General features: G+C 37.2%; 3 protein-coding genes across 3 annotated transcripts; 1 reads left to right on the top strand and 2 right to left on the bottom strand.

Moving 5' to 3' along the window:
* The first annotated feature begins 5,908 nt into the window (after positions 1 to 5,908).
* On the top strand, positions 5,909 to 6,882 carry LOC142538908 (FCS-Like Zinc finger 7-like). Its single transcript, XM_075644199.1, has 2 exons — positions 5,909 to 6,258; positions 6,602 to 6,882. The coding sequence occupies exons 1-2, from the start codon at positions 5,978 to 5,980 to the stop codon at positions 6,720 to 6,722; spliced, it is 402 nt and encodes a 133-aa protein (XP_075500314.1). The 5' UTR covers positions 5,909 to 5,977; the 3' UTR covers positions 6,723 to 6,882.
* An 821-nt stretch (positions 6,883 to 7,703) lies between these two features.
* On the bottom strand, positions 7,704 to 10,276 carry LOC142538909 (agamous-like MADS-box protein AGL66). The gene is made up of 10 exons (XM_075644200.1): positions 9,854 to 10,276; positions 9,718 to 9,771; positions 9,602 to 9,620; positions 9,463 to 9,518; positions 9,022 to 9,049; positions 8,868 to 8,929; positions 8,499 to 8,598; positions 8,368 to 8,421; positions 8,146 to 8,285; positions 7,704 to 7,955 (listed from the first exon to the last, which is right to left on the bottom strand). The coding sequence occupies exons 1-10, from the start codon at positions 10,036 to 10,038 to the stop codon at positions 7,949 to 7,951; spliced, it is 705 nt and encodes a 234-aa protein (XP_075500315.1). The 5' UTR covers positions 10,039 to 10,276; the 3' UTR covers positions 7,704 to 7,948.
* Positions 10,277 to 11,039: 763 nt separating this feature from the next.
* LOC142538911 (heavy metal-associated isoprenylated plant protein 23-like) lies at positions 11,040 to 12,256 on the bottom strand. The gene is made up of 2 exons (XM_075644201.1): positions 11,841 to 12,256; positions 11,040 to 11,410 (listed from the first exon to the last, which is right to left on the bottom strand). The coding sequence occupies exons 1-2, from the start codon at positions 11,998 to 12,000 to the stop codon at positions 11,118 to 11,120; spliced, it is 453 nt and encodes a 150-aa protein (XP_075500316.1). The 5' UTR covers positions 12,001 to 12,256; the 3' UTR covers positions 11,040 to 11,117.
* Positions 12,257 to 19,154: the final 6,898 nt, after the last annotated feature.

The following is a 19,154-nucleotide window of genomic DNA, read 5'->3' on the forward strand; positions in this document are numbered from 1 at the left end:
CTGAAAACAATATAGTGAATCCAATATCATACGCTCAAACCTGGTATTTATAAGAGAATACATGGGTCCTTGATGGGCCTGTCTTCCATTTGGGCTAGGGATGGGCCAGGGATAATGGGCTCATCCATGGGGTATCACCAGTCTCCCCCTCCCGAGTCGAACTGAATCGCAGGTTCGAAGTTCGATTAGTCGTGCTGTCCTCGGGTTACCGGGTGCGAGTTGTGCATTATCTTCCAGCCTTTTGTCAGTCCCCAAAATTTGGAAACAAATCAAATCGTAATCCTAGCACCGCTTCATCATCACCTCGACATCACCCGAGCTACAGCTTCACCCCGCGCGCCGGCCCCGCCTCGCCCAAGCTACCGCTCCACCATCGCCTCACCCGGCGCACCTCCTGCTCGCCCAAAGCTTCACCCCCGCTCGCCCGGCGCACCTCCTGCTCGCCCAAGCGCCACGCTCGCCCAAAGCTTCACCCTTGCTCCCCCGGCGCACCTTCTGCTCGCCCAAGCGCCACGCTCGCCCAAGCTTCACCCCAGCTCGCCCGGCGCACCTCATGCTCGCCCAAGCGCCACGCTCGCCCAAGCTTCACCCCAGCTCGCCCGGCGCACCTCATGCTCGCCCAAGCGCCACGCTCGCCCAAGCTTCACCCCAGCTCGCCCGCTCTCGGCGCAGCGGTCGCCCAGCACCGCGCGCAGATGCTCGCCCGGCGCCATGCTCGCCCAAGCTCACCCCGCGCCGCGCATCCTGCTCGCCCGAGCTTCACCCCAGCTCGCCCGGTGCACCTCCTGCTCGCCCAAGCGCCACGCTCGCCCAAAGCTTCACCCTTGCTCCCCCGGCGCACCTTCTGCTCGCCCAAGCGCCACGCTCGCCCAAGCTTCACCCCAGCTCGCCCGGCGCACCTCATGCTCGCCCAAGCGCCACGCTCGCCCAAGCTTCACCCCAGCTCGCCCGGCGCACCTCATGCTCGCCCAAGCGCCACGCTCGCCCAAGCTTCACCCCAGCTCGCCCGGCGCACCTCATGCTCGCCCAAGCGCCATGCTCGCCCAAGCTTCACCCCAGCTCGCCCGGCGCACCTCATGCTCGCCCAAGCGCCACGCTCGCCCAAGCTTCACCCCAGCTCGCCCGCTCTCGGCGCAGCGATCGCCCAGCACCGCGCGCAGATGCTCGCCCGGCGCCGTGCTCGCCCAAGCTCGCCCCGCGCCGCGCATCCTGCTCGCCCGAGCTTCACCCCAGCTCGCCCAGTGCACCTCCTGCTCGCCCAAGCGCCACGCTCGCCCGCCTTCTGCTCTCGCCATTGCCTGCCGCGCTTCACCCTCGTCCTCTCGACGCTCCTCTGCCATCACGCCGCATTCACGCCCAAGCACCTTCTTCACTCCCGCACGCTCGCCCAACCAGCGCACGCTCGCCCATCACATCTGCTGCCTGCTCGCCCCGCTCCCTTCACCTCCTCGCCCCATCCCCTTGTCAAGTCGACCTGCCGAACGCACGCTCGCCCGAGCACTCGTCCAGTACGTTGAGAATTTTGATACATTGCCTTGCGAATGGTTGTGTGATTTCTGAAAAATTTTTTATGGGGGCGTTGCCCCCACACCCCCACGACCTGATCCCCGCGACCTGACCGGGCAGGTTGAACCCCGTAATTTTCGCAGCGGCAAACATTGTTCGTTAACGACAAACGAAATAAATTTTTCTAACACAGTATGCCCTCGTCGCCCCCATCTTCAAGGTCCTCTACTAAGCTTTTGAAGGGAAATAGTTTCCACTTCCCCGCGCCCTTGAATCCTCTGCTAACATAGTTCATAGCAGGAAAATAAAATTCAACACCTCCACCCTCTAACTCCTCTGCTAGGTGACGCCATAGCATGAAAATAAAATTCAACACCTCCACCCTCTAACTCCTCTGCTAGGCGATGCCTTAGCAGGAAAATAAAATTCAACGCACCCACCCTCTAACTCCTCTGCTAGGCGATGCCTCAGCAGAAAAATAAAATCAACACCTCCACCCTCTAACTCCTCTGCTAAGCCGGGCCTTAGCAGGAAAAATCAAACTCTCACCTCATCATCTCATAACTCCTCTGCTAAACCGGGCCTTAGCTGGAAAATAAAATCAACACCTTCACCCTCTAACTCCTCTGCTAAGCCAGGCCTTAGCAGGAAAATAAAAATTCAACATCTCCACACTCTAACTCCTCTGCTAAGCCGGGCCTTAGCAGGAAAATAAAAATTCAACACCTTCACACTCTAACTCCTCTGCTAGGCAATGCCTTAGCAGGAAAATAAAAATTCACCACCTTCATCATCTAACTCCTCTGCTACGCCGGGCCTTAGCAGGAAAATAAAAATTCACCACCTTCATCATCTAACTCCTCTGCTAAGCCGGACCTTAGCAGGAAAATAAAAATTCAACACCTCCACACTCTAACTCCTCTGCTAAGCCGGGCCTTAACAGGAAAATAAAAATTCAACACCTCCACACTCTAACTCCTCTGCTAAGCCGGGCCTTAGCAGGAAAATAAAAATTCAACACCTCCACACTCTAACTCCTCTGCTAAGCCGGGCCTTAGCAAGAAAATAAAAATTCAACACCTCCACACTCTAACTCCTCTGCTAAGCCGGGCCTTAGCAGGAAAATAAAAATTCAACACCTCCACACTCTAACTCCTCTGCTAAGCCTGGCCTTAGCAGGAAAATAAAAATTCAACACCTCCACACTCTAACTCCTCTGCTAAGCCGGGCCTTAGCAGGAAAATAAAAATTCAACACCTCCACACTCTAACTCCTCTGCTAAGCCGGGCCTTAGCAGGAAAATAAAAATTCAACACCTCCACACTCTAACTCCTCTGATAAGCCGGGCCTTAGCAGGAAAATAAAAATTCACCACCCCCGCCCTCTAACTCCTCTACTAGGCAATGCCTTAGAAGGAAAATAAAAATTCACCACCTTCATCTTCTAACTCCTCTGCTAAGCCGGGCCTTAGCAGGAAAATAAAAATTCAACACCTTCATCCTCTAACTCCTCTGCTAAGCCGAGCCTTAGCAGGAAAATAAAGATTCAACACCCCCGCCCTCTAACTCCTCTACTAGGCAATGCCTTAGAAGGAAAATAAAAATTCACCACCTTCATCCTCTAACTCCTCTGCTAAGCCGGGCCTTAGCAGGAAAATAAAAATTCAACACCTTCATCCTCTAACTCCTCTGCTAAGCCGAGCCTTAGCAGGAAAATAAAGATTCAACGTCTCCACCCTCTAACTCCTCCACCCTCTAACTCCTCTGCTAGGTGATACCTTAGCAGGAGAATGAAAATTCAACGCCCCTACTCTCTAACTCCTCTGCTAGGTGACACCTTAGCAGGAGAATGAAAATTCAACGCCCCCACCCTCTAACTCCTCTGCTAGATGATATCTTAGCAGGAAAATAAAAATTTTCTTCTACACGCTGCTCCTCTACTAGGCGATGCCTTAGTAGGAAGTCACAACGCCTCGGAGGTCTTCCAGCCCAAAGCTGATGACGGGGTCTTGTGGTAAGTCTGCACTCCTAAATATCTCAAAGTTCTTCAACCTTCTCCCATGTGCCTTCCGAGCTCGCCCAGAGTCTCCATCAGTAGCACCCCCTGAGATCATATGAATCATTCCTCTCGTAGGGTGGTTATCCTCATTCATTCCCCTCCTCGGTTCGACGAGCTCCTGAGAGACATCTTGACATCGACCTTCCCCTCTCTGCTCCCCGATCCTCTGATTTATCCATGGAGGGCCTTGACCACGCCTAGGGGGCGAGCGAGACCTTTGTCGACTCCTGAATGAGGATCCTTCTCGTCTATCCCGTGAAGGCAATCTAGCACTGCACCCAACCCTTCGCGACTTCTCCCACCTCCCCGCGGGCTCTCTCACCTCCATCACCTCGTCCCGACTCCTATCCAGGGGAACATGGGATGAGAATTGTCTTCTACTACTAGTTCTGTCTTCCTCTCTTTCCCCCGCACCCCTCTTCCTTCCTCCTTTCTCCGCTCCCTCAACTCTACTTCCTCCGGGCCATTTCTCCATCTTTCTGTACCGTTGGGCATCTTCCAAGTTTACATATTTCTCAGCTCGAGCCAACAGATCATCATAGCTCAATGGAGGCTTCTTGACCAGCGACTTGAAAAACTCCCCTCCCCTCAGTCCTTGTGTGAAGGCACTTATCATGATGTCAGGGGTAGCCGCTGGTATTTCCAGCGCTGCACTGTTGAAACGCTGGACAAATTCTCGCAAAGTTTCATTCTCTTGCTGTTTCATCACGAACATGCTCAAATAATTTTTCTGGTGCCTCTTGCTGCTAGCAAATCGGTGCAAGAAGGCAACTGAGAAGTCCTGAAAAGAACGTATAGAGCTGGGCTGCAAAGTGTTAAACCACTGCTGGGCTGACCTCACCAACGTCCCCAAAAACACCCTGCACCTGACTCCATCCGAATATTGGTGCAACAGAGACGCATTCTCAAACCTCCCCAAGTGTTCCTCGGGGTCAGTATGTCCATCGTACTCTCCCACATTCGACTGTCAAAAATTTGGAGGAAGCCCTTCTTCTAAAATGGTTAGTGAAAAAGGACTTCCTCTCTTGGGTGTCGGCGCTCTGCTCCCCAACTGCTGCCTCAACATCTGTATTTCTTTCCACATCTCCTCTATCTCCGGATTCTCCTCACTTGGGAGGGGTCGCGTCTCCTCCCCCCTACTCTGACTGCCCTCCACATTCTCCTCTTGCTCCTGGCGAGCGGCTTGCTCTTCTACAAACATAGACTCTTTATTCCTCTTCATTGCCTCATCCACTGTCCGGGTGATAAATTGGCCCAACTGTTCCAAAGTCAAGTTCCCAACATTCTCATTGGGATGGGTTTGCTCGACCCTTGTATCCTGAAGGGGCTGCTCGGTTCTTGTCTCTAGACGAGGTTGTTCCTGTCTCGTCTCGAGACGCGGTTGTTCCTGTCTTGTCTCAACATGAGACTGTTCGGGTCCCCCTTGAGGACGCGATGATGCTGAGGTAGCTCTTCTACTTCCTTTCCTGCCTACCATCTCTACGTCTCAACTCAAGTTTTCCCACAGACGGCGCCAAGTGATACTCACGGGAAATTTAGGGTCCGCTCCTAGCAAGTGTCACTAGTGCAGACGCAGGGTTTTGAAATTGTCCTGAGCCTGAAATCACGAAAAAGACCGTTAAAGGGGGCCAGGAGGGTGTCCTGGCGTAGCCCCTCCGACGCTCAAGTCAGTGACTGAGGATATATAGGGGGAGCAACTAAGGGTGCTGCTGAAAACAATATAGTGAATCCAATATCATACGCTCAAACCTGGTATTTATAAGAGAATACCTGGGCCCTTGATGGGCCTGTCTTCCATTTGGGCTAGGGATGGGCCAGGGATAATGGGCTCATCCATGGGGTATCATATATATATATATATATATATATATATATATATATATATATATATATCATTACGATGAAAAGTGAAAATGAAATTAATTTTTATGTTCAATGATAGAAATTCGACGAAGAATATATTTTTGAAAGATTGTGTTTTAAAAAAAATGCTGAATTCAGCAAATTAAAGTACAAGCGACCTATTCAATCAATGTACACAATTAAAAAATGTATATAATAAACATGTGTTTTTTTTCCTTGGATTAGAATATAGTGTTCCGAACTAAATAAAAATTGGGTTTTTGTTTTTTATATGAATAATACTGATATATTTATTAGATATTGTTTTAAAAATGAAAAATATGATTTAATTTTTAAAAAAATATTATAATATATTACTCAACAAAAGTATGAGCCAATGATATTAAAAGAAAAAGGTGACAAAATGATTAAATTAAAAAGTGACGCCTAATATCAGTACACACAAATCCAACGGCTCATATTCGCTCCCACCCTCCTTATACCACAAGTCCACACACATACCCACACCCTGTCACACAGTGTGTGCGATTCATATTCGTGGGTGTGAACGATGTTGGGCGAGCTTGGTCGCCGCCCTTCTTTCCGGCGTACCACTAGTATGTCCATGATCGGGGTCGACCATGCGGTCAACGTGGATCAGGCTGCGCCCTTTCCTCAGTCGGAATGTCGATCACCAGTGATCGAGTATGAGCGCCGCTCGTTGGCCGTGTTTTCTCCCAGATTCGACGTGAAGAGTTCTGGCGATACGCAAATCCAGACGGATCACTTCTTGAAGAGATGCGGCCTCTGCCACCGGAGTCTGGCTCCTGATATCGACGTCTACATGTATAGGTAAATTAATAATAAAGTAGCTGTATCGACCATCCAAAAATGTTAACTATTTTGTTTTAGTTGTATTTTATATGAGTTAATTAGCAAAATCAAGAAAATTAAGGTATGATTTTTTTGAGAATTCACCAGCTAGCTTGATGAATTTGTGAGTCATTCCTTGTCCTACTCACAATATGATTGATGTTGATTTGAAAGTTGAAACTGTAAATCTTATGTTTGACTTTACCTTATATATATATAATATTTAAACTCCTTGCCAGTGCTGAATTCATGGCTATTGACCTTTTATTTTGCATATATCAGAAATTGAATGCTAAACTGGAAAGGGTTTCGAATTTTGTAGGGGTGATGTGGGATTTTGTAGCGTAGAGTGTAGAGAGCAAGGAATGAAACAAGACGAAAGAAAAGAGAGGCATGCTGCCAAAAATATCTCCGACAAGGCCGAGACTGCGGTGGCAGCTTGATCACACACAATATTATTATAAGTATAGATGTATGTATATGCTTGTGTTTGTTTAGCTATGATCTAAAGACAATATACAATAATATATGAGGTGTTGTTTGATGGGTTGTATTTATATTCGGTGAACCCGGTTCTACATAAATAAAAGTTCCATCACTGTATTTGAAATCTCTATGATTCGATACTGTATTGATCTGATCATCATATATTCCTAAAGAACTTAGGTTACTAAGGTACATGTTGCTTTGGTTTTTCTATAAAAATCTTTCCATTTTTTAAAAAACAGAAACTACTCTTTTTTTAAAAAAATTATTCATGATATATTATTATATTAATTTTAATTACAATATCGTGTCTCAGCTGCAGTGAATGAACTTTTCCGAAGTTGATGGTAGCGACGTTTGCGGTCTTCTCCAGACTCCAAGAACAATAAATAATAAATAATATATAAATGCAAGCGTAAGGCCCAACTCCATGGAAAACGACTCTTCACGAAAGTCCAATTAATATTACGAACAATAAATAATTAACAACATTCAGGTTCAAGTATGAAACTCAGAACATATATAATTAATTCCCTTTGATAACTCCCAACCAATCCAAATATCACAACGTGGATAGAGTAGTTCGAACTTGAATAGGACTCTTGTGAGACGGTTCCACGAATTTTTATTCGTGAGATGAGTTAATTATACTCATATTTATAATAAAAAATAATATTTTTAATGAGTGACATAAATAAAATATCAGTTTTACAAAATTGACATATAGACACACGATTATTGTGTTTGAACTTTTGTGCAGCAATTACCAAGGACGAGTAATTCAAAAACCCACAAAAAAAGTGTGGAATATTTGCAAAAAGTAGGTTCATCAATTTTGGCCGCAATATTATAGATTAAAACTATTTCATTTACGAATCGACCAAATATCATGGAGGAAATTGAGGGTGGCATCGCTTCAAAAAGCATTAGGACAAAATTAACATATAGACGAATTTACTTATAAACAATTTATTTCATCATGGACTAAAACAACTAATTGTGGATCAAAGATTATTAAGCCATTGGTCAACCCAAAAAAAAAAAAGAAGAATATACATATTTCACTTATTATTAAAATTATGACTTTTTTTTATCTAAAAACTATAATAAGTCGGACCCCCTTTTCGAAAGTTTATGGATTCGACACCTACAGTTTTTGTGAGGGCTCCCTCTTCCAGTGTCATTACACCCTGCGGGGCACAAATGCATCAATACTCAAAAAAAAAGTGAAGAAAAATAAAAATAAAAGAGATAGATTCTGATCCCAAGATAATTGGATTTTAATGGGAAAATCACGCATATTAATCTAATGATCTTGTTTGAGCGCAGGGCTTCAAAACTGACCAAGAAAATATGATGTTCATTAAAAGAAAGATATACCTGAGATCAACAGAAGATGCATCGGATCCAGCATTAATATTGTTTAGTTCGGATATCCCATTTCCTAGTTCATGGTAATGGTTCTCCAGGGATCCCTGTGCTTGTGCTTCTGTAATATACTGAACCACTGTATTTATTTCCTGTTTCGATCGTATATATTATTATCAAAAACAAAAGAGTAAATCGATATTTTAAAAATTTGTTAAGACTTTCTTCTATTACCTGTATGGTGTCGTGATAACTCGACTGCTCCCCGACTTGACTTAGCAAAAATCTCTGAAATAACGTCATTTGATCATATACTAGTTATATAGGCTAATTCGCATCTCCCTAAAATAATTGTGTGGACTTACTTTTCTTTGCGTAACACGGCGCAACGCTTCCACAAGTCGCACCTCGCAGAATTGGAACTCAGTTATTGATGCAAACTTCTCTGATTCTGGTTCAAATATCCTTTTTTTTTTTCAAATAGAAAGAACAAAAAACAATATAAATATCGAATGCAAACTTCTCTGATTCTGGTTCAAATATCTTTTTTTTTATCATCTAGCTGAAAAATCAAAATTGGTAATGATGGGTAATAACAAAATTTTAATAAATTAGTTTGTTGGGATTTATTTTCAATTATTGAGACCATTTACTAAACTTATCCAATATAAGCAAGGGCTCTCTCAAAGAGCTATTAACTTTTCAAAAAAAGAAGACTGCCTTCCTTACACTACCTAAGTTGTTCTTCAGCGCTCTCTAGTTGATTTTTCAAATCAAGAATCTCCTTTTGGATTTCCTGAGAAAGCACATACAAAATCCAATTTAATGACGATTAACCAATAAGGTTACATCAAGAAAAAAGTTTTAATTATAAGATTTTGAGAGTACCTCGGAATCCGAGCCCGGAGTTGCAGAACTGATCACAATATGTTAATAGTTAGGAAATTCAATTCATGAATTATTTTTATACAATATTTTATAAAATGTACACACACACACACACACATATATATATATATATTATTTTTTAAAGTTAAACCTCAATTTTGGTAGCGTGGTTAAGCTTTTTTTATAAATTTCAAATTACGGTCTAACCATCCAATTATATGAAATCTTTTTTTATATATTTTATTTTACTTCTACCATTTCAATTTCTAAAAATTAATAACTTTCATTTTTTTTCAGAAAAACTGCTTCATTCTCTATTTTTTTCTAAGGAACATACACATTGCGTGTGCTATGATCCGCTAGTATTAAATATAATATATATGTACATTAAATTTAAAAAATATTTTCAAAGTTTTGATAATTATACCGAACATTAGATACCTTGGCATTGCGAGATCTTTCTCAGTTCTTATTTTCATCAAAGTGCTGATTATATGCTGCAACGAATCACGTTATAATTCATCCCATTACGAAATTATATTTATATATCTCTATACATATTTATGTGAAGTTTAAATACCTCTTTGTTATGAATAGTCCTGAAATTATCAAAAACAAATTGTCAAACCTAAAATAATAATTCGAGTAAATTCAGGATAAATAATCTTGATGTGAAATATGATCAAGAAAAATTACCCTCCTCGATCCCGATCAGAGAGATTCAAGTACCGGTAAATCACATCTTCGATCCTATAATAATTAAGAAAGAATTCATGTATATCGCAGATCATGAATTATAAAACGATCCATGGAGATAATTAATTTCGAATACCTTTTTCTGCCGGAAAAATGGCTGAGACGACCGGAGGACGAGAACATGATAAGAGCTAAATCAATATCACATAATACAGCGATTTCATAAGCTTTCTTTATGAGACCATATCTACGTTTAGAGAATGTGACTTGCCTATTTGTGGTGTTCTCTATTTTCTTGATCGGAAGCTTACTTCTACCCATTTTTTTTTTTAATAATTTGGAAATTTGATTTTGAAGTTTTAGTTTAAGGAAATGTATGAATCTATTCTTGGGAAAACTGAGAGCTTTTGCGAGTGGAAATCAAAAGAAAATTTAAAATTGTTCTAGGGTAATTTATTTTTTAAAAAAATATTAAATAATTGTTGAAGAAAATAAAACGTTGGGAGGAATGAGAGGAGATGGTTGGACAAATTTTGTTCTCTCGTCATGAAAAACGGACGGAATAGGTATTTAGAAGTTTTAATTTGACGATATTTACTCTAATCTTAACAAGTAATCTCTTTAAATTTTTACCATTCACGTGCGCTTATATATTAAAATCATATGTATCTGTAAGAGCGACCATAATTTTTAATAAGACATAAAGTTCCTTGGAGTAGGTCTCTTGGGAGACGGTCTCACGAATCTTTATCTGTGAGACGGGTCAACCCTATGGATATTCACAATAAAAGATAATAATCTTAGCATAACAAGTAATATTTTTTCCTGAATGATCCAAATAAGAGATTCGTCAAACAAAAACAACATGTAAGACCGTCTCACACAAGTTTTTGTCAAGTTCCTTCTAATGATCAATATTTGACCACTTTAGCTTCGTGTATCTCTCCATTGTGTGACCCAAATTAACCAGTGGGCATCCATAGATTTCTCGTGCTGCTCTTATCTTCTCCTTTCTTTGTCAATATATTTTTCTTAACAGTGAAAAGTGACTGACTTTACTTTTGCATGTGCCTTTTTTCTTTTCCCTTAGGATTTAAATTGGAGCCTTAGATTCAAAAATATATCACCATTGACCTAGCTAGCTTACTAAGGACAATCTCACCAACCTATCAGCTAAGCCGTACGTTTAATTTAGGTATTATATTCATCATGTATAAAATAAGAAAAACTTATGGTCAATGCGAAAGATGATGCAGTATATCTGATGCACAAGAAAATATATTATCAGATCATTAAATTATAACTTGGAACCGAATGCCGTCGTGAGGATCGAAAACTACAGAAATATATCTCTGTCACACAATTATTCGATTATTATCATAATAATTATATATTATATATTACATGATATGACATGCATTTGGGTTGTCATCACTGAACATTGTAACGTAGGGGTCCTCAAATCTAGCACCAACATTGTTGGCTTCTGTTGTTTTTCTGACATAACCAGGTGGTGCCTTGTTGTCGTAAGCCTGAGCGGCGTAGGGCTGAGCCACTAGATTGTAAGGCACATACGGCCATATTTCTGCCTTCTTCCCCGTTGATTTGGCTTTCTTCAAGACTTTGCCTTGCTCTATGTATCCTGTTGCTGTTACTTTCTGTTGTTTTTTGTCTATCTCCGCAGAATTTACTCCTGTGCAGCACAAGTTCAATTCATCATGCATATAATTATTAAATCAGAATAAAATAATATTTTTTGTTTGGACAAGTACTTTATAATTGTTTTTAGTGTTAAAGTAAATGTTTAAATAGATTTTTGTAAAACGTTTTTTTTTCCTTCCAAAAATAGCTTTAAAAATGTATTCTTCTAGTATAATTTTTAAAGAAAGATTGAGAGATATTTTTTTAATGTTTTTATAAACTGAAGACAATGATAAAAAATCAAAACATTTTACTTTTTAAATGTAAAAACGTTTTTATAGAATATTTTATAAAACAATTAACTTTTAAAAAAATTATAAAAAAAAGTTGTAAAAAACACTTTTATAAAAAACGCAAGTATTTATCTAAACGGAACATGAAACACTTAACATTTAATACGTTGCAATAATATATCTGTATACCAGTTAAAGAAGACAATGCGTCCTTCACTTTAAGCTCGCAGCCATCACAGTCCATTCTGACCTTCAGATTTATAGTTTGCGACAGTTTTCTCTTCTTCTTGTGTTTTTTGCCACTGCTCAGTATATCAGATATGAACTCCAAAGTTCCTGCAACACCCATTAAACAAAACTAGTTGCTAGATAAGTTTGGAGCCGAAAGGGATTATCTTCAAACTTCAAGATTAATTAAACATTTGAAAGTTAGAGGGACAATGTAAAGCAATATCATGAATGTTAAAATGATTCTTCAAGTGAGGATTCGCCATAAATTTCCCTCGAGTTAACGTGTTCAAAAAATCAAATTTAAGGGAAAATGGAAATTATTGGAAGGGAAAAAATTTTAAAAAAGAATTATGAAAGCTGCTTTAATTTCTAGACTTGGTGTTTGTTTCGATTAGATGCGAGAGGTATTGTTACTCCACCACCTCCTTATATAGACACGAGTCATGTACGAGTGGATCGAGTGAGTGACCATGAATTAAATTATATATAATCTTTGTTTACATTTGATATGATTCAAAATCTATTTCTTGTATGCAATCAAAATTAAAAAATAAAATAATTTAGGTCATGCATGTTTTTTTTTTTTTTTGGGTAATTTTGGTCATTTTTTATTAGGATGTGTTTACTTTCTGGATAATACTGAGTAGAGGTAATTTATAGGGCATCAACTTTTAAAATAATTGGATATGATATAGAGTGATTGTAGATAAATAATAATATATTTAGTTTAAGGCAAAAATTTGTGTTAGACGGTCTCACAGGTCGTATTTTGTGAGATAGATCTTTTATTTCGGTCATCCATGAAAAAATATTACTTTTTATACTAAAATATTACTTTTTATAGTGAATATCAGTAGGATTGACCCATCCCACAGATAAAGATTCGTGACAACGTCTCACAAGAGACCTACTCTTAGTTTAATTGATTAAGATTGTGATTAAAGGAAAAAAAATCTCAATTTTTTCTTTTAACTATGATAGGAAGGAAGATAAGAAATGATACATTATGAGTTTTTTCATTTTCTTTCCTTCTATACAGACCACATATCGTTTAACTTTACTGAAATTAAAGACTAAAAATCATGCACAAGTACGATTATTAACGAGTCTTTTGAGTTTTAAAACTTTTTAAATTCGTTAAATAATGAATTAATTGTGATTAATAGTCATATGAAACCTAAATATATGTATATGTTATCTATATTGAAATCTCATTAATTAATGCCTATATTTACAATTATGAAGTAGTCATGAAATATATTTTCTTCAAAAATATAATTTATCATTTTTATAGATCAACAAGACTCGATTTACATAAGAACTGCTGGCCCAGTTAGTTAAGAGTGAAGGTCCAATTTCATTTTCTTGATTTTCGTTCAAACTTCCAAATTAGTTTTTGCCCCATGTCCACTACATTCGGCCCCAAGGAAGGAATTTCAGATATGGGGCAGAGGACTGGCCGACCGGTCGCAACCCGCCACAAACTGCTACTTGGGCGGTTTGGGATATTTTTAACCCAGACCATTTATTTGTCGGACAAGATGGGTCAACCCGTCATTTTTTCGAGCTGGTCCCGGCGACCCATCAGATGGGGAGTGGGGTCGGCTGACCCGTCGTTGCAAATCTAACCCGTCTATAGACTTGATTCATTTTGATAACTCTGCTTATTTGTTTATTTTTCAATTTTGATAATTATTTTGTTTTTCAGAAAAATATGTCACCTTTTGAAATGTTAATTATTACATTAAATTGAAGTTCAGCAATCCTACTTTTATTTTACTACTAAGAATAAATTATTATGGTGATATTCTTAAATGTCATCATATTCAATATTTAGTGACATTTAAGTTTTAGTGACACCTCCAACAAATGCCCTCTATTCCAATGTCGTCTTAAACTTCCTGATATTTTTAAATGTCATTATAAGATTTAATGACAACTTCATACGTGTTACTAATTATTCATATAATGACAATTTTAAATGTCAGGAAAACTCATGTTTTAAATACATTTATACATGTCTTATTATTATACTAATAATAATGACAAATTTATATGATTGTTAAAATCATTTATAATGACAACTAAAAGTGTCGTGTATGTTATTTATAGTGACAATAACAAATGTGGAAATATTTGGGTTGGATAAATATAGGAGGAGGCGAAAAATAGATAAAATAAATGTGGGAATAAAAAAACATATTAGATTAGTTATCCTGACATTTTTAATTGATGTATTTTTTATATGGAGGGAAACAATTATTTTCCCTCCTCCAATATTTATCCAACACAAATATTCTCACATTTTTTTATAGTGACAATTTTTAGTTTTTTAATGATTTTTTACGATGTGGAAAAATAATTGTTTCCCTTCGTATAAAAAATGACATCAATTAAAAATGTCAGGATAACTAATTTAATATGTTTTTTTATTTTACACATTATTAATTTTTTACAAATGTCATTATTAAGTATTTGTAACAACATTTAATTAAAATGTCTACCAAAAAGTGTCACAATAGTCCATTTATTGTTGTAGTGTTTTAAAACCAAAGCCTTCAGTTTTTTAGTTGAAAATTGAAATCTTGACAACTCAATTATCATAACTAAAGAAACATTAGAAACACAAAATTAAATAAAGGAAGCAGTCAACTCAAGAACTTTATTGAAAACAAAGAACATAGTAATTATTTCCACGTTCATCCCTAAGATATAAATTTGCAAGTCACCTCACTATTGTTTTATTAGATCGACGAAGCATATATATATATATGGAGCCCTATGAGTTTTAACTGATATTAGCAGTGGACGACGCGAAGCGTGGATCTTCAGCAGGGTGAATTTTCTTGTTTTTACCACTCTTATTAGTGTCATCAAAAGCCACCCTTTCACCATCCACAATGTTTCTTGATTCTCCCAATCTTTCTGATCTTTCCTCATCCATTTTCTTCTTCAACCTCTCCTTCTGCTGCTTCTTCTGCACGAGGACGTGCCCGTAACTCGCTCCTATGGAAGACATGATGATGTTACGATATAGAGGGATTAAGTTGAAATGTGTTATTGTGTTATGGTTGGCTGCGGCGGGGGGATTTGGATGAATTTATAGTCAGGGTTTGTTGCCTTTTTTGTGTTCAAGCTAGCAGATTAATATTCTTGTTGGGGCCATGCATGTGAATGATTTCAGCGGTGATATCTGCGGGAGGTTTCATCTGTTATTGATGTCTGGAAGAACTGTGTGGATGATGTGCCGTTTTAACCTCTTATACTTTTCGAAGTTCCATTCCTCATTGTAGGGAATCGGTAATTTTAGATCAAATGAGTAATGGAATGTATGTAACGGTACTGTCCGAGCTACAGCCCGTCTGGCTTGCTTTAAGTTATATTCTTTTTGCGTGATTTGACTGTTTGAACTGACATATGTTGATATTGTCGTGGCTCACGAACCAACTTGTTTCCATATCTATTCTATTTTATTAAAGGTGAGGATAGGATAGTAACCACTTAGGGGATACCAATTTTTTCTTCCAACTTTACCCTTATATGATAGTAATATTGCACTTTTGTTTTTTGTTTTGTTTTTTTAAATCTCAACACACACTTATATTTTATTTTTTTTATTTCAACAATTCAAATATCAATTTAGCCCCTCCATAATTTGTCAAATTTCACTTTAGTCCATCGATAATGATAAAAAAAAAGTTGTACACACACATCGCATGTGCAGAATAACTAGTTTGAATGAAGTATAAGACTTCTTTTAGTGGTCTCAATTTAGACTAGTCGGATTGAAGTAAGAGTATTACAAAAAAACAATCGATCTAAACTCGAAACAACTTAGACAACTATAAACCTGAACCCAAACCAACCCATAACTGCTTTAATTTTTATCGTTATTATTTTATTATTTAATAAAATAATAATTGAAAGGAACATCGGATTAATCCACAGTATATACTAGCAGACTCGAACTGAGAGAGTCATGAATGGGGATGATGATACATATAGATACATACAGTTGGTTCAATGATTCTATAATGCATGAATGCTAATATTGTAGGAGCTCTTCATTAATAGTGAATATATATATTAACCTTAGCCCTCTTGGTCCATGGTATATACCTAGTGTCCTAATGTGGGACAAAGTTCTCGAGCAGAGATAATGTAAAAACATCATCTCCGAATATGAAATATAATGTTTCGTATGAGACGGTACACAGATACAGTTAAAAATATTTACTCATCTCACTGGAAAGATATGTGGATCGTCACATAAGATATCTACTCTTTTATATTTGTAGATGAGGCTTTTACATTGTCTCTACTCGAGAAAGTTAATATTTTTAGCACAAAAATTAATATTTTTTTTTATGAATAAGATCAGATTGGATATCTTATTCAAAAAAAAAATACTTTTTATGTTAAAAATATTAAAGTTCTCGTAGGTTGAAGATCAATATTATAAAATTGACCCGAAAAAATCGTCTCACGTGAAATTTTTTGTGAATATGATATCGAGGAGATTTCATTAATTAATTCTTAAATATCTGAAACTTGATTATACGAAGCCCAATGCCAAATTCTTTTCACGGTTTAAACACAATGGAAAAACCAAGTGTTGCTCATTACTAATTCAGCATGAATTTCCTCTTGTTTTCTAGTGAGCCATAATGCCCGGGTACCCAACTCAACATGTACATAATATATAATTATAATTATAGAAAATATAATATTCTATTCTTGTTGAATACTCTTTTGATAAGTGAGTAACCCATCCTTCTACTTGTGAAAGCTATGCGCATTTTGGGATCCTTAAATTGCCTCAATTTACATGTGTCCTTTGTCATATAAAATGATTAATCCTGCTTGTCCATCTTTCTTTTCTTTTTTCTTTCAACTATTTTCGCGATTCAATTGTTTTTCAACGTTTTAGTAATCTATTTTATTTACATAAATCGACGCATGTAATATTTCCTAAGACAATTAAATTTATATATTTTTCAATTAAGATTTGTTATTTATCTAAACACATAGCATTGAATATCATGTCATTTCCTGAAATAAATATTTAATATGTCACTTAATTATTGGAATTGGAAATTTTGAAATATTACTGTCATATGTTCCGAGAATCTATCATTGTCGTTGTCTATCTATATATCATCAAATTGTGTTGTTTAGTGGAGGGAAGATGTGATAAAATTAAGAATATGTTCCATTCAGACAAGTACCTATCAAGCATTTTTTTATGGTGTATATATTTATATGTCCCTCTCTTATTACATATGTAGAATTGAAACACTTATCAGAATAAATCCCATGTTAAAAAATGGAGGAAGTAGGAAATTTGTGATTGGAATTTTACATTCGGGTGGAAAAAATTTAAATAAAATATTTTTTAATGAATAAAATATCATTCTAATAAGCGCGATTTATGAACGATGCTAAAAATATGCAGAAAGGTTTCTCTATTGTATAATACATTGATATTCACGGAAAATTTAGGATCCTCTTCCAGCAAGTGTCACTAGTCAAAACGCATGTTTCGAAATTTTCCTGAGCCTGAAATCACGAATAAGATCGTTATAAGGGGGCCATGAGGGTGTCCCGGCATAGTCCCTCAGACGCTCAAGTCAGAGACTGAGGATATATGAGGGGAGCAGCTAAGGATGTTGCTGAAAACAATATAGTGAATGAAAAATTATACGCTCAAACCTGATATTTATAGAAGAATACATGGGTCTTTGATGAGCATGTTTTCCATTTGAGCTAGAGATGGGCCATGGGTAGTGGGCCTATCCATGGGTATCATATATCAACCATTTATCTTGACCATTTTAATGGACGGACAAAAATACGAATGCTTTCATTCAATAAAAATATTATAAGACTCTACTTTAGAAATTCTAAAAATAATTAATTAGGTTACAAATTTAGGCACGCGAATCATCGTTGTGAATAACTAGTTATACATTAAGCTACAACACCTAATTTAATACGACCAAATTACACACACACAAAAACTACTATTATACATCTCACCAAAGTTAAATTTCATAACCATTCCTAAATTTTTTTTATAATAAATGAAACTAATTAAAATCCAAATATTAAAAAAAAAAAAAGAATTGTACAAGCACACAATACGTACAAACATAACATTGATATTTATTATGTACGATAAATCCTCTAGATAAAATGATAACTCGCCCCAATACCGTGATGGATCTAATATCATATGTACCACATATTTATTTTGTGCGTACGTGTATGTATCAACCTTTTTTTTGCAAAAATTCCGTCAAACAATTCGTTACACATTTTAATTCTTTTACACATGAATTATTTAAAGTTCAAGTAGTATTGCTTATATTGCTGCCAGCCAACCTGTCATCGCAAAGGAACATCGTGATGAAGAAGCTACATTTTGTGCACATCAAGGCAAAAACGAATAATAGCGTATAAAAGTAGTATGTTTTGATTTTAATCATTTTCTTCATTTCTAAAAATATGTCTTGATTTTTATTTAAAAACCGTACTTGGATAACACTTTTTCAAAAATGATTTACAGAAATCTTATCCAAAAACATACTTTATTTCTTTTTTTACTTATAAAACACTAAAAATATTTTTAAAATCCTTGTCAAAACGGGAACCATATAGTTCTAAAAAGATTTTAATTTTACTTAGGGGTTTCAGGCTTTTGATATTCCATCTGGGTGATAAACGCAATTTATCCTGGCATTCTCCATTCTACTCCAACTATTTTTAAATACACAGAGTTATAAGGAACGATGTTGCAATGCAAAATAATTATGTCAATTTAAATTTTTTTTAGACATAATAAAGAAGCTAGATAAAAATATTATTTTACTTGGATGGATTTTTCTGGTTGTAGATTGTTTGGGACAGAAAGTATTGGTGCAAGTCAAAACTATTTTTAAAAACTACTTGCCGATTTCTTCTAGTTACGGTCATGCAATTAAAATCCAGATGGAGATGGTATAATCAATCGGGAAATAATTCAGCACAAACTAGTTTTTATTTGAATGCTCTCTGTTAAACTGTACAACTCTCTGTTTTCTTAATTTTATTATTGATAGTAATATGCAGGTATTTGAGTTTTTTTTTTTATATATGATTTGTTTTAAATTAATTATATCTCGGTATCTGATATGTTTAAACATCATAATTAAAATAAATATAATCATTATTATATAATATTTATTTTTAAAAATAAATATTTTCGAAAACTTCACAGGAGGGTAGAATTTT

This window comes from Primulina tabacum, chromosome 3 (assembly GCF_025594145.1).
Source record: "Primulina tabacum isolate GXHZ01 chromosome 3, ASM2559414v2, whole genome shotgun sequence".
In the NCBI taxonomy this organism is placed as follows: Eukaryota; Viridiplantae; Streptophyta; class Magnoliopsida; order Lamiales; family Gesneriaceae; genus Primulina; species Primulina tabacum.